The sequence below is a fragment of the Bubalus kerabau genome, chromosome 22 (genome assembly GCF_029407905.1).
Source record: "Bubalus kerabau isolate K-KA32 ecotype Philippines breed swamp buffalo chromosome 22, PCC_UOA_SB_1v2, whole genome shotgun sequence".
NCBI lineage: Eukaryota > Metazoa > Chordata > Mammalia > Artiodactyla > Bovidae > Bubalus > Bubalus kerabau.
The window spans coordinates 16,162,078-16,176,776 of NC_073645.1; the positions used below are offsets into that span (position 1 = coordinate 16,162,078).

The following is a 14,699-nucleotide window of genomic DNA, read 5'->3' on the forward strand; positions in this document are numbered from 1 at the left end:
CTTGGCAGCAGAAAGAGTGTTTTAGAAGATGGAGGTCAAGAGGTTTATCTTAATAAAGATGGACCTCTGTATATTTGAAGACAGAAGGGAGTAGATTAATAAGGCAGTGATGTAAGATATCAGAGAAAGGATAATTGAATGAGGGTAGAAGGAGATGGTATCAAGAAAATGGTGAGACATTATGCAAGTCTTGAAGAAAAACAAGGACTGTCTCTTCATCTGAAATTGAAAGGATGAGTATAAAGACCCTTAAAGGTAATAAGTGAGACGAGATAGTTTGTATTCTAATAACCTAGGGATCTACTCAGTCCATTCATTTTTAAGGAATAGATAATGGCAATTGGGACTTGAGGAAAATTGGCAGGGGTTGGGGGACTTGGAAAACTCAATTTAACTATTTATAAATAGACTTACAAACCGGTTAGTATTGTCACTTCCTTAAAGTATTCATTTTGCAGCCAGCTTTTGCTTTTCATCACAAAAGCAGGAACTCCATCACTGAAAAGGAGTTATGAAGTATTGGGCTGGTTAAAAAGTTTCAGTTTTTCTGTAAGATGGTACAGAAAAACTCAAATGAACTTTTTGGCTGATCCAGTAGTTGAAATCCATCCAGAGGTGCAATCTAAGGAACTTTGCATCAAATAAATCAAAGATATGACAAACATGGTATATAAGAGGGGAAAAAACTATTAACAGTTGCAGTGATGTGAAGCTATGAAATATGACTAAATCTAATTTTACCCTGTAAAATAAGAGCTTAAGTGAAGTTAAGTGGGTTTCTTCTCTAAGCCTTCTAACAAGTGACAAAAGTAATACTTTTAAAGATCTCCTGACTTCCAGTCTAGTTCTACCATTTTGCAACTTTTCCTGTAGGAAGGTCCTGGATTTATGTAAACTGTACACATACAGTTTATATTATTATAAAGAATACATGCATCATATACAGATATAAGTCCGTTGTTGCATAAATATGACTTAAGACATAATTTTTATAATAAAACATTTAATTTTTGATAATTTTGCTTGGCATAGAATATAGATTTAAAATGAATATTTATTTGCCTTGATAGAAAATTGTTCATAGATATTAAATTTTCTTTTTGCATATTTCTTTTCATCGAGCAGAGGCATTCAAAATCAGTCCTGGCAATAGGCATATATTTGTTGTGAAGTTTCAGAGACAGTTTCAGTAGCTTTAACATCACAATCAGTTATAAAGATGAAAATACATCAAAGAGCATTCTAGAGTTATGTATGGGATGTATGAGGGAGGTAGTTTTATGAGAAAAGGATTTGGGATCTGACTTAGTGTTAGAATTTTATGAAAACCACTGTCAGAAGATTCTTTTCCTCCCTTCTGTCTCATTATCTCTGAGTCATTCTTCACCAAATCCTGTCACAAAGCCTGAAGAGTAAATGGGTGAAGGCAAGTATTTAGGCAGCCTTGGATGGATAAGGAAAAATATTATGTCAGAAGGTGGGGTGTGTCTATGCACAGTGTTTTTTTCGTAATTAATTTCTTTATAATCACTCTGTGTGCCATTCAGTATATAGGAAGCAAAAATTGTGTTGTATTACTCTTTTTTTCTTTATGTCACTGGCTTTAATTACCTCATATTTTGTTTACAATATGGCCTCCATAATACCCTTAACTGTAAAATTTGAACCTTGCCTCTTAGTGTTTTATTTTGAGTCAGTTGAAAAGTTTTCATGGTACCCTTTGCCTTCTTGACTGAAAAAGACTTACTTTGGTTGCATGTATGTGAAAGTTGCTCAGTCATGTCTGACTCTTTGTGACCTCATGGACTGTACACTCCATGGAATTCTCCAGGCCAAAATACTGGAGTGGGTAGCCTTTTCCTTCTCCAGGGGATCTTCCCAACCCAGGGATCGAACTCAGGTCTTCTGCACTGCAGGCGGATTCTTAACCAGCTGAGCCACAAGGGAAGCCCAGTTGTGTGTGTGTGTGTGTGTGTATATATATGTATGTGTGTGTGTGTGTATCTTTATATATATATTTTTAGTAGTTACAATGATTTTGTGTTTATTAGTGACTGGCTAGTTTGATAAATACTGCCCCCTCCAAAGAGCTTCCCAGGTGGCTCATTGGTAGAGAATCTGCCTGCCAATGCAGGAAAAGATGTGAGTTCAATACATGGGTTGGGAAGATCCCCTGGAGAAGGAAAAGACCACTCCAGAATTCTTTCTGGAAAATCCCATGGACAGAGGAACCCAGCAGTTCTACGGCTCATAGGGTTATACGAGTCGGACTCAATGACTAAACAGCAACAACCCCCTCCAAAAGAAGAAAAGACCCTGCTTATTTCATGTGACCCCTATATTTTGTTATAAAGGGATTTTATAGCTTTGCTTTCTAATTTTTTAGCTCTTTGTAAAAGAAAAATAATCCCAGAGGTAAAAGATGAGCCTCTTTGCGGTTTATTAATACTTAATATTCATGCTTAACTTTGGGACCTTGCTTGCTTTCTCTTCCTCATTAGATGAGATTTAAAGGTTTGTTCTCGAAATCTCCCCTCATATAGGATTGGGGCACAATATCACCTTGCCCCTTTTCATCCTTCATCTTGTATGAATACCCATTTATTCTGTATATGAGACTGCCTTCCTTTCTTTACCTGTGGTATCCATTTGCCTCATTGAACCTGATTAACACTGTGGTGGAAGGGCTAGACCTATATGACCCATGGACAGCTGGTAGTGGTTACTGGTTTCTTTCTCTTTTTTAAATCTTAGGATTTTCCTGTATCCCAGAAACAAAGTGACACAGTTTTCCATTTCCCCCACTTATTCCAGGTGTAAGACATTGTGATTTTATTCCAAAGTATCTATTGTATAAACGTCAGAACTGGGATTTGAATCGTGGTGCTGTGGCTCTGGCCCATAATGGTGTTTGTCTTTTACAAACTGTTTCCTCAGAGATCTTATTGCCATCCTGTCACTTCTATACAAATGACTCATTTATCTGTATACCTTTCATCTCAACTTTCTTCTGAACATCAGATCTCTATTCCAACTGTTCTTTTTGCTTTCCCCTAGCTTTCCTGACCCGGCCATTAAAAAACTCATCATCTTTCCTCAGAAACATTTCCTCCACTAGTTCTTCCCATTTCTTTAATGACATCTTCATTTCTAAGATTCAGAGTCTTAGAATCTTTTCATTTCCTTGACATTACCATGGTAATTCTGCAGCATTTTCCCGAACTTCTTTCTAGTCTTGTAACCATGATTGTAGTTCAGGTCTAAAAGTTCTCATAAAAGTTTTCTTTTTACTTCATGCTTCGCCCTGCTGCAAGACTAACCTTCCTGAAGCATAGCTCCAGTCCCATGACTTTGTTTTTTTAAAAATAATTTTATTTGTTTTTGGCTGTGATGGGTCTTCCTTTCTGAGTGGGCTTTTCTGTGGATGCAGTGAGCAGGGGCTCCTCTCTAGCTGTGGTGTGCAGGCTCCTTGCTGTGGTACGTGGGCTTCTCGTGGTGGTGATTTCTTTGCTGTGGAACCAGGGCTGTAGGGCGCAAGGGCTTCAGTAGTTGGAGCGTGTGGACTCAGAAGTTGTAACTCCCCAGCGCTAAAGCACAGGCTCAATAGTTGTGGCTCATGGGCTTCGTTTGTCCTCAGCATGTGGGATCTTGCCAGATCAGGGATGGAACCCCTGTCTCCTGCATTGGCAGGCAGGTTCTTTACCACTGAGTCACCAGGGAAGCCCCCATGTCTTTCCTGATCAGAGTCTTTCATGGCTGAGCTATAATTCAAGGGTGTCCACAATAGGTCTGTCTAGCTGCTTTTGTAGCTACATCTTCTACTATTCTCTTAAGTGTACCCCGAATTACAACCAGACTGTGTTACTCACTTCTCTAAATATAGCCTCCTTTGTCTTACTGCTGTTTCTTATTCCCTCTTCCATATGTTTCTCCCCTTTTTCCCTTTTACTGCCTCACTTTCACCAGTACTGAGTTTTTTTGCTACCATTAAGGTCCAACTCATACACCATTTCTTTTAGAAAGCCCTTTTAGTATTATACAGTTGGGGATATAGTATTTATTGCTTCCATTCCATCTTCTCAAAGCACTTTCTCCTTTTCTGACATGTGCTTATTGGACATGTATATGCATGTACAATTCCTATATTATACCCTATAATCTAATTATTTGTGTACTTGCCTTACCCACTCACTCCACCTCCATAGCAAGTTCCTTAGGAGTAGATTAGTTTATCTCCTACAGCTCTGCCATAGCTCTTTCTTCATAAATGCTGAATATGTACATTTATTGACTCAAACATATATGAGGAAACATTTCAGAATAACCATTATATTTTTATTATTTTAGGCTTGACCGTCTTTTTATCTTGCTGGATACTGGCACTACTCCAGTTACAAGAAAAGCTGCTGCACAGCAACTTGGAGAAGTGGTGAAGCTTCATCCCCATGAACTGAATAATCTATTATCTAAAGTAAGCACTCTATTTTCTCTTTTAGTATAATACAGTTGTAGAAATTTATCCATGGGTAAAAACATAAAAGAGAAGGAAGTTATCTTATTAGTGACAATTTGTGGTCTTCAAATTCATTAAATAAGTCCAGTATTTTCCCAAATATTTAAAATTTTTTACTATTTTTTTGTCATAAGGTTTAAAGTACTTTGTTTTTTATGTCAAGTTTTATTGTCAAAGGGATTTGACAATAAAGAACCTTTGGCCTGTGGTACAAATTTGAATCTCATGCAATGTGGTAATGAACTAAGTTGTTAATCTAGTTTGTTAGTGGTCTAACTTGTTCTTAGCAGCTAATAATTACATCAGTTGACAGTCTTCAAATGGATGAGTACTCATGGGTAATGGTGGAAATATATGAGAAGCTACTTGTCATTACATTCTTAGTTATTAGCTCTTTGAAAGTGGAGGCTTTCTCCTTGGGTGGATAAGTGTTTTCACAATCCTAGCCCATGTTCTTTCCCTAAGCAGTTGCTTTATTTTTACTGATTCCTGTGGGCTTGTAGAAGTGTGACTGTATGATGTGCTGTGCTCAGTCATATCCGACTCTTTGTGACCCCATGGACTGCAGCCCACTAGGCTCCTCTGTGGAATTTTCCAGGCAAGAATACTGGAGCAGGTTACCATTTCCTACTCCAGGGGATCTTCCCAACCCAGGGATAGTAAGCAGCAAATTCCATGTATTTAATTCTCTGGCATGCAAAATAAAAACAGGAGTGCTTGGTATGTGTGTTTAGTGGGAATGGGGGCAGTGGATAGCAGATGGGATGGGAAGCAATATGATAACCCAAATATTGGAAGACCCAAGATACCTCTATTCCCACCAGTCTTTATCTCCTCCTCTAGTTCTGATGTGTCCCTCCCTGATTCCTATGAATCAGGGACTGGAAAAGGTCAGTTTTCATTCCAATCCCAAAGAAACGCAATGCCAAAGAATGCTCAAACTACCGCACAATTGCACTCATCTCACACGCTAGTAAAGTAATGCTCAAAATTCTCCAAGCCAGGCTTCAGCAATATATGAACCATGAACTTCCTGATGTTTAAGCTGGTTTTAGAAAAGGCAGAGGAACCAGAGATCAAATTGCCAACATCCACTGGATCATGGAAAAAGCAAGAGAGTTCCAGAAAAACATCTACTTCTGCTTTATTGACTATGTCAAAGCCTTTGACTGTGTGGATCACAATAAACTGTGGAAAATTCTTCAGGAGATGGGAATACCAGACCATCTGATCTGCCTCTTGAGAAATCTGTATGCAGGTCAGGAAGCAACAGTTAGAACTGGACATGGAACAACAGACTGGTTCCAAATACGAAAAGGAGTACGTCAAGGCTGCATATTGTCACCCTGCTCATTTAACTTCTATGCAGAGTACATCATGAGAAACGCTGGACTGGAAGAAACACAAGCTGGAATCAAGATTGCTGGGAGAAATATCAATAACCTCAGATATGCAGATGATACCACCCTTATGGCAGAAAGTGAAGAGGAACTCAAAAGCCTCTTGATGAAAGTGAAAGAGGAGAGTGAAAAAGTTGGCTTAAAGCTCAACATTCAGAAAACAAAAATCATGGCATCCGGTCCCATCATTTCATGGGAAATAGATGGGGAAACAGTGTCAGACTTTATTGTTTTGGGCTCCAAAATCACTGCAGATGGTGACTGCAGCCATGAAATTAAAAGACGCTTACTCCTTGGAAGGAAAGTTATGACCAACCTAGATAGCATATTCAAAAGCAGAGACATTACTTTGCCAACGAAAGTCCGTCTAGTCAAGGCTTTGGTTTTTCCAGTGGTCATGTATGGATGTGAAAGTTGGACTGTGAAGAAGGCTGAGCACCGAAGAATTGATCCTTTTGAACTATGGTGTTGGAGAAGACTCTTGAGAGTCCCTTGGACTGCAAGGAGATCCAACGAGTCAATTCTGAAGGAGATCAGCCCTGGAATTTCTTTGGAGGGAATGATGCTAAAGCTGAAACTCCGGTACTTTGGCCACCTCATGTGAAGAGTTGACTTATTGGAAAAGACTCTGATGCTGGGAGGGACTGGGGGCAGGAGGAGAAGGGGACGACAGAGGATGAGATGGCTGGATGGCATCATTGACTCGATGGACATGAGTCTTAGTGAACTCCGGGAGTTGGTGATGAACAGGGAGGCTTGGCGTGCTGCGATTCATGGGGTTGCAAAGAGTCAGACACGACTGAGTGACTGAACTGAACTGAACTGATTCCTATGAGTAGGAGTTCTAAGCCCTTGTCATCCTACACAAATCTGCCCTCTATTGTTCCTGTCATGGGGACGAACAGCAACTCTCTCTCCAGCACACTCCTCACTTATATACTATCAGAACTTTCTAACCAAGACGTAGATGGAGAGAGAGTGATTTGACACCTACAGGTTCCATGTTCTCAGATTGAAGAAAGATGCACATTTGACAGTACTGTACTCATGTGTTAGATGTGGGGATAGAGAGGCACCCATTTCTTCTCATCCCAAGGGAAGAGATGGAGGACTGAATGAACTGAGACTGGAAACAATGAATAAGACTAACCTTTGCTGAACTGAGAAAAAGTTTCCAGCCTTCCAAGTGAGTTCTGTCCTCCTTAACTCAGACCCCACCATATGACTGCCATCAGATAATTCTGAAAGAGGCAAAGTTTGTTTTTAGCACTTTTCTCATCTCCTATCCCCTCTCTGCCCTCAGTGTTTTCCTGTTGCTTTCGGTTTTATTTTTGTGAAAAATAGCTTTATTGAATAGATTTTATATACCTTGTAATTCATCCAGATAAAGTGTGCAATTCAGTGATTTTTAGTATATCCACAGATACATGCAAATGTCACCACGATCTAATTTTAAAACATTTTTGTGTGCTAAGTCACTTCAGTCGTGTCCAACTCTTGGCAACCCTATGGACTGTAGCCCACTAGGGTGCTCTTTCCCTTGGATTCTCCAGGCAAGAATACTGGAGTGGGTTACCATACCCTCCTCCAGGGGATCTTCCCTACCCAGTGGCTAAACCCGTGGCTCTTGCTTTACAGGCAGATTCTTAACCACTGAGCCATTGGGGAAGCCCTGAAACATTTTTGTCTCCCTCAAAAGAAACCTCATGCCTATTACCAATCACTCACTATCACTCTCCCTTCCATACTCAGTCCTAGGCAACCACTAATCTACTCTGTTTATCTGCCTGTTTTGAACATTTTATATTAAATATGTGGTATTTTGTGATTGTTTTTTCACTTAAATGTTATTTTCAAGGTTCTTTCATATTGTGTGTGCTAAGTCACTTCAGTCGTGTGCAGCTCTTTGCACACCAATGGACTGTAGCCTCCTAGGCTACTGTCCCTGGGGTTCTCCAGGAAAGAATGCTGGAGTGAGTTGCCATGCCTTGCTCCAGGGGATCTACCCAATCCAGGGATCAAAACCCATGTCTCTTTATGTCTCCTGCATTAGCAGGCAAGTTCATTACCACTAGCGCCACCTGGGAAGCCTTCTTTGTTTTTGCATGTTTCGTTTTTCATTTTTTTTATTGCCAAATACCGTTCTTTGTATGGGTATGGATAATTTTGGATATACCACATTTTATTTATTTCTTTATCAGTTGATGGACATTTTAGTTGTTTCTACTTTTTGCCCTGTTTTAAATAATGCTGCTATGAAAATTTGTGTGCAAGCTTTTGTATGGATGTATGTTTTCATACATGGGTGTATACTAGAGAGTAGAATTGCTGGGTCATATGGTAACTGTGTTTAACTTTATGAGGAACTGCCAGACTGCCTTCCAAACTGGAAGGCATGTTACACCATATTACATTCCCAACAGCATGTATGAGAGGTCTGATTTCTTCATATCTTTGTCAGTACTTTTTTTTTTTTTTTTTTTTAATTTTGTTTATGTCTTTTTGGCTGTGCTGGGTCTCTGTTGCTGCATGTGGGCTTTCTCTAATTGCAGCAAGCAGGGACCACTTTCTGGTTGTGGTGTGCGGGCTTCTCATTGTAGTGGCTTCTCTTGGTGCAGAGCACAGGCTCCAGAGTGTGAAGGCTTCAGTAGTTGCAGCTCTCAGGCCCTAGAACGCAGGCTCAGTAGTCGTGGCACACAAGCTGAGTTGCTCCACGGCATGGGGAGTCATCCTGGACCAGGGATCGAACTTGTGTCTCCTGGCAGGCAAATTATTAACCACTGTACTAACAGGGAAGTCTCCAGCACATAACTATTAACTGACTGTTTATATTCATACCAGTGTGATTAGTGATACTATAGTTTTGATTTGCATTTTCATATGACTAATGATGTTGAATGTCTTTTCATTTGTTTATTGACCATTACTATATCTTCTTTGAGGATCTGTCTATTCAGATCCTTTGACCATTTTTAAGTGTGATATTTGTTCTTTTATTGATGAGATCAAAGATTCTTTATACATTTTAGATACAAGCCCCTTATCAGATATGGGGTTTGCAAATTCATTCTGCTAGTCTTGAGGTTGTCTTCACTTTCTTAATGGTATCCTTTGAAGCACAAAAGTTATTAGTTACAATGAAGTTGACTTTATCTTTTTTAAACACGTGACTTGTGTGCTCTGGAGATCGTCTCTAAGAAACCTTTGCCTTATCCAAGGTTACAGAGGTTTATCCCCATGTTTTCTTCTAACAGTTTTATAGTTTTAGTTCTTATTTTTAGGCGCTTGGTGTATTTTGAGTTAGTTTTTGTGTCCGGTGTGAAGTAGGGATTTTATTTTATTTTTTTTTAAATGATTTTATTTATTTTTGGCTGTGTTGGGTTCTTCATTGCTGCACGGGCTTTTTTCTGGTTGCAGTGGTTGGGGGTTACTCTTTATTGCGGTGCACAGGCTTGCCGTTGCGGTGGCTTCTCTTGTGGAGTGCAGACCCTAGGTGCTCAGGCTTCAGTAGTATGTGGCATGTGGGCTCAGTATTTGTGCTCCCTGGCTCTAGAGCACAGACTCAACAGTTGTGGCACACAGGCTTGGTTGCTCTGAGGCATGTGGGATCTTCCTGGATCAGGGATCAAACCTGTGTCTCATACATTGGCAAGCAGATTCTTTACCGTTGAGCCACCAGAGAAACCATGAAGTAGGGATTTTAAGTCATTATTTTGTTGCTGTAGCACCATTTATTGAAAAGATCCTTTTTTCCCCATTGAATTATCTTGACACTGTTGTTGAAAATTGGTTGACCATAGACACATAGTATTATATTTGAACTAAATTCTTCTCCATTGATCGGTGCATCTGTCCTGCTGTTACCGCACTGTCTTGATCATTGTTGCTTTGTAGTAAGCTTTGAAATAAAAAACTATGAATCTGCCAACTTTATTATTCTTTTTCAAGATTGTTTTGGTGATTCTGGGCACCTTAAATTTACATATAAATTTTAAGATCAACTTGTCTATTTCTGCCAAAAAAAAAAAGCTGGGATTTTGATAAAAATTGTGTTGAATCCGTATTCAGTTTAGAGGGTATTACTATGCTAATAATATTAAGTCTTCTAATCCTTGAATATGAGGTGTTGTTTATTTGGGTCTTCTTTAATTTCTTTCAATAGTATTTTGAATTCTTTTTTTTTTTAGTCTTCAGTATACAAGTCTTGCACTTTTTTGGTTAAATTTATTCTTAAGTATTTTATACTTTTTGATACTATTATAAATGATATTTTCTTAATTTCATTTTCAGATTGTGGAAACTATAAAAAAATACAGTGGATTTTTGTACAACGTATTGGTCTTATATCTTGCTCTCTTGCTGTACTTACTTATCTTTTCTAATGGTTTTATAACTCTTGGCATTAAGTAAAGGGACTTAATGACTAATATGCACTTTGCTTTTTAGTATGCTAAAAACATTTTTTAAATTCGTTTAAGCATTCTTTTATTTATTAAGTTTCCTGTTTCCTTTTTTAAAAAAAGTTAATTAACTGTCTTTATTTTTGGCTGTGTCCAGTCTTAGTTGTGGCATTTGGGATCTTTCATTGTGATGCTCGGGCTTCTCTCTAGTTGTGGTACAGGGACTCAGTAGTTGCAGCTCGAGGGTTTAGTCGCCCCATGGCATGTGGGATCTTAGTTCCCCAACCAGGGATTGAACCTGCATCCCGCTACATTGGAAAGCAGATTCTTAACCACTGGATCACAAGGGACGTCCCCTCCCTGTTTCCTTTCTTTAAAGTGTAGTGATATTTCTTGTGACTGGTAGAAAATCTTATAAATGATTTTAATAATTGCAAAGTGTTTTGTATAAATTTGAGAGCTGCTAAATTAGAAATTAATAAATATATTTATGTTCCTCTCTTTTGACTATTTGAACAAACAATATTTTTTTGGTGTGTAACTTTTGTTTTACAATTTTTTAAGGTGTTGATATATTTAAGAAGTACAAATTGGGATACTCGGATTGCAGCAGGACAAGCTGTTGAAGCTATAGTGAAAAATGTACCTGAATGGAATCCCGTGCCAAGAACCAAACAAGGTGCTTTTAAGAGGAAAAAGTAGTGTGTAGTAAAAACTATGCATTTTGTTTTAGTAATTCCACTTTTAAAGGCTGAATTTTCATACTTTTAGGTGCAATCTTGTCAGGAAATAAAATTGAACAAGGTGCTTTTTCACCATGTTTTAAAAATTGTACTAGACAATCTCTGCTCATACATATTTTAAATTATTAATTCTACAATATGGTTGATTTGCAGAGATTATTACTTCCCTCAAGAATTTATGCCCTAAAAAATGAAATCAATTAAGTATAAATATTTTATTTTAAAACAGTCAAATTTTGCTTGTTGCTGTGAGAATAGGGTACTTTACTAAATTTAATAAGCACAGTTATGTGTGGATATTTGGAAAGGTCAGTGTTTAGTCCTTTTATGCCTTTTAGATGTCTTTTAGTGGAAATTACTTTTTTTCTGACTGCCTATTATATATGACACTTGAATGTATGCTTTTACAAATTTATAAAGTTACACATTTTAATTAAATGAGAATTTAATATGGTGTAACTGTATTTCATTTTCAAGTCACTTTTAGTAATACGAGTTTTATCCTGTTGTAACTCATCTAAAATTTTTAATTTGCTCCACCTATTATTTTGAGGGATTGTGTTAGTCTGTCTTCTCTCATCGAAAGAAATACATAACCAGAAGAAGTTACAAATTGTTTTAGAAAAGAGCCATTTTCTTTCCGACTTATTACCCCTGCTTATTTTGGTATACAGAGATACTAGGACTTAAATTCTTTTCAGAAAAACTTTTTTTTTTTTTTCCCGTTCAGCACAACCTTGTTAATGAAATCTTAGTTCCCCCACTAGGAATTGAACCCAAGCCCATTGCATTGACTACATGGAGTCTTAACCATTGGACTGCCAGAGAATTCCACCCTGCAGAAAAGCTTTAAATTAGTTACACTAGCATTAAAATATATAGTATCATTAGTATCAAATATATTGTCATCATTAGAAAACATTAAGAAATTCATAGCAGTTCCCTTTCAGTTTAGCAATTATACTTCAGTTTGTGGAGACTTATACGCAAGTGACCAGCTAAACAAACTATTGTCAGTGAACAATTTATAGTATGTATAAAATTTTACAATGGCATAACCTTTTTGGGAGGAATACAGAACATTTTATAAATAGTTTAGGCCCCAGATAGATATTTGATTTTAGCAGTTTGCCAGGAGATTGTAATTTGCTTATATTATGAGAAATGAGTCCTATTGATTGAGTAGTTCCTTTATGTCTTAGATATTCCTAGGTATAGGGAGTAATGATGCTCATTAGTGTTATTTATGAAAATTTATATGAATATGTTTATCTTTCAATTTATCACTGTGATAAATTACCTTTATCTTTCAACTGTTTAACAGATGATTTTTAATATACATATTTCAACATGGGGATACATTTCTTCATGTAATATTGTGCTTGTGTAGTCAGAAAGTTACATACCCACTAACATTCTGATAGTTTGTAGAAAGGGAGCCATCTGCTAAATAGTTTTTTCATAAATAAGAACTGATCATAAATAAATCCACAATAGCTTTTCTACTTCCTCCACATTTTACTTTTCTTAAAATACTACCCACTCACCTAAAGTAATGCTATTTTCTTTCATTCTGCACTTTGGCTGTATAATCAAATTGAATGTTTTTAAACCTCATCTAGAAACTACTTCAGAAAGTGCTATGGAAGACTCATCTACTACAGATCGATTGAATTTTGACAGATTTGATATATGTAGATTGTTACAACATGGGGCATCACTTTTGGGATCTGCTGGTGCAGAATTTGAAGTACAAGATGAAAAATCAGGTATGTAATAGTCCTGTAGAAAAAAAAGTCTGAAATGTGTGTTCAAATCAGTTTGTTACTTGGTGTGCTATGTTACTGTCATATAAAACCTAACAGATGCCATGAAATGTAAATTCACGGAAGTTTGCAGTTTGAGATGTGGGGCATAGGGAAGGTGACCAGGAGCACTTTGTCTAAAACAAATAGGAATATTTTTCATCCCTTAACTGAATATGTGCTATATATATATACACACACACACATATATATGCATCATTAATAGATATTAGTATGTCAGCATACATATTAATATTTTAGTATTTCAGTATAGAAATTGTAAAGTGGTACCTGAGAGCTTTAGTTGAATAGATTTTAAAATCCAGGATTAGCACAAATTGTGGTAATGTTTTCAGAATTCTTGAAATTTAGAGACTATGACAGTTCTTTTTATCATGTTTTAAATATTTAAGTAATTGGATCTACTGATGCTAATGACCAAAGCAAAAATGAAAAATAAGTCTTAGATAATTGTCCCATTATCTTTAAACTTACAGAATCCATCTGGATATAAAATAAATGTTTTGGCCATTCAAGATTGATGCCTTGAGTGGAAAAAACCTTGATGTTTTTAATGGATTTCTGTAAGTAAATAAATTGCTTTTTTGACTTAAACCAAAACAGAACACTGTTTTGTTTTGTTGCTAATTAATCATTAGTCAAAGGTTATCTATCTAGCGAGGTTAATGAAATGATCTTCAGTTTGTTCATCTTAAAAAAAAAAAAGTCAGATATTCATTTCCTCTTGCCTAATACGCTTTCTATTGAAAAATCTAGTGTAGTTATTTATGGAGAGAATAAAGAGGAGAATTTGCTTAAGTTCCAGAAAAGCATAGTTTTTTTTAAATAAGGGAAGTAGAAGTCTTCAAAAACTTTACAATTTGAAAAAAGTTATCTCTAAGTTTACTAATTAGTTTACCAGTCTTAGTAGTGTTCCCATAAACATCATGAGAGATTATTGGGCCTTATCTAGGGAAAAAAGTCAGTGTGACTTTTGTCACTAAAAAAGAAAGTGTTCTTGGGACGTGTCTTAAAGATGCTGATTTAATACATCTGTGGAGAGTTCTGGGAAATCGTATATTAAATGAAAAAACCCCACAGATGACTGATGTGTAAGCAGGATTGGGAACCCCAATTTTTTTAGAATTCAGTTTTTTCCCCCTATAACTCAGTTTTTAATGCTGATAAGTCATAGCGTGACGAAAAGTGCTCATTAAAACCCTCTAATTAGGTTTTCTTGAAATGTCTGTTCATCTGTGTTTATCTCTACATATTTATAAATTACACGTACATGATTAGCATAGGTGCCAGTCTGTTTCCTTTGCAGTTGTGTTGATTATTTTCCGCAGTAAACTTTCCCTGAAATGAGAGGACTGATTTGCAGCTCTTTGTGAGTGTACTGAATTTATGATCCAGAAGTTTTCATGTTGGATGCCTAGTGTTTTTCCCTCTGAGGAGGGCAGCCTTAATTTTTTTTTTTTTTTTTTTTTACTATAGCTATAGAGAGGTATAATTCCCATACCACATAAATCACCCATTTTAAAAGTGTACAATTCACTGAGTTTTAATATATTTACAGTTTTGTGTATTTTAGAACATTGTCACTACCTCAGGAAGAAACTCCATATCCTTTATCACACTCCTATTCCCCTACACCCCTCCTTTTTCTTCCCAGCCCTAAGGAACCATTAATTTATTTCCTTTATCTATAGATTTGCCTATTATGGGCATTTCATATAAATGGAATCGTATGTAGTCTTTTGTGTCTGACTTCTTTTTACTTAGCAGAATTTTTCCAACATTTATCTATATTGTAGTGCACATGTTAGTACTGTTTA

The 14,699-nt window shown here is 36.9% G+C and overlaps 1 protein-coding gene across 2 annotated transcripts in view; it reads left to right on the forward strand.

Annotated features, from left to right (window-relative positions):
• The window catches only part of BTAF1 (B-TFIID TATA-box binding protein associated factor 1), an 87,699-nt gene that overhangs the window by 9,393 nt on the left and 63,607 nt on the right, over positions 1 to 14,699 (forward strand). For both annotated transcript variants that reach the window (XR_008707176.1, XM_055560633.1), the window contains exons 2-4: positions 4,348 to 4,471; positions 10,878 to 10,992; positions 12,679 to 12,825. Coding sequence is in view for 1 of the 2 variants with exons in the window: in XM_055560633.1 (XP_055416608.1) it covers positions 4,348 to 4,471; positions 10,878 to 10,992; positions 12,679 to 12,825 (386 nt within the window). In the remaining variant the exon portion in view is untranslated. The remainder of the gene's footprint in view (positions 1 to 4,347; positions 4,472 to 10,877; positions 10,993 to 12,678; positions 12,826 to 14,699) is intronic.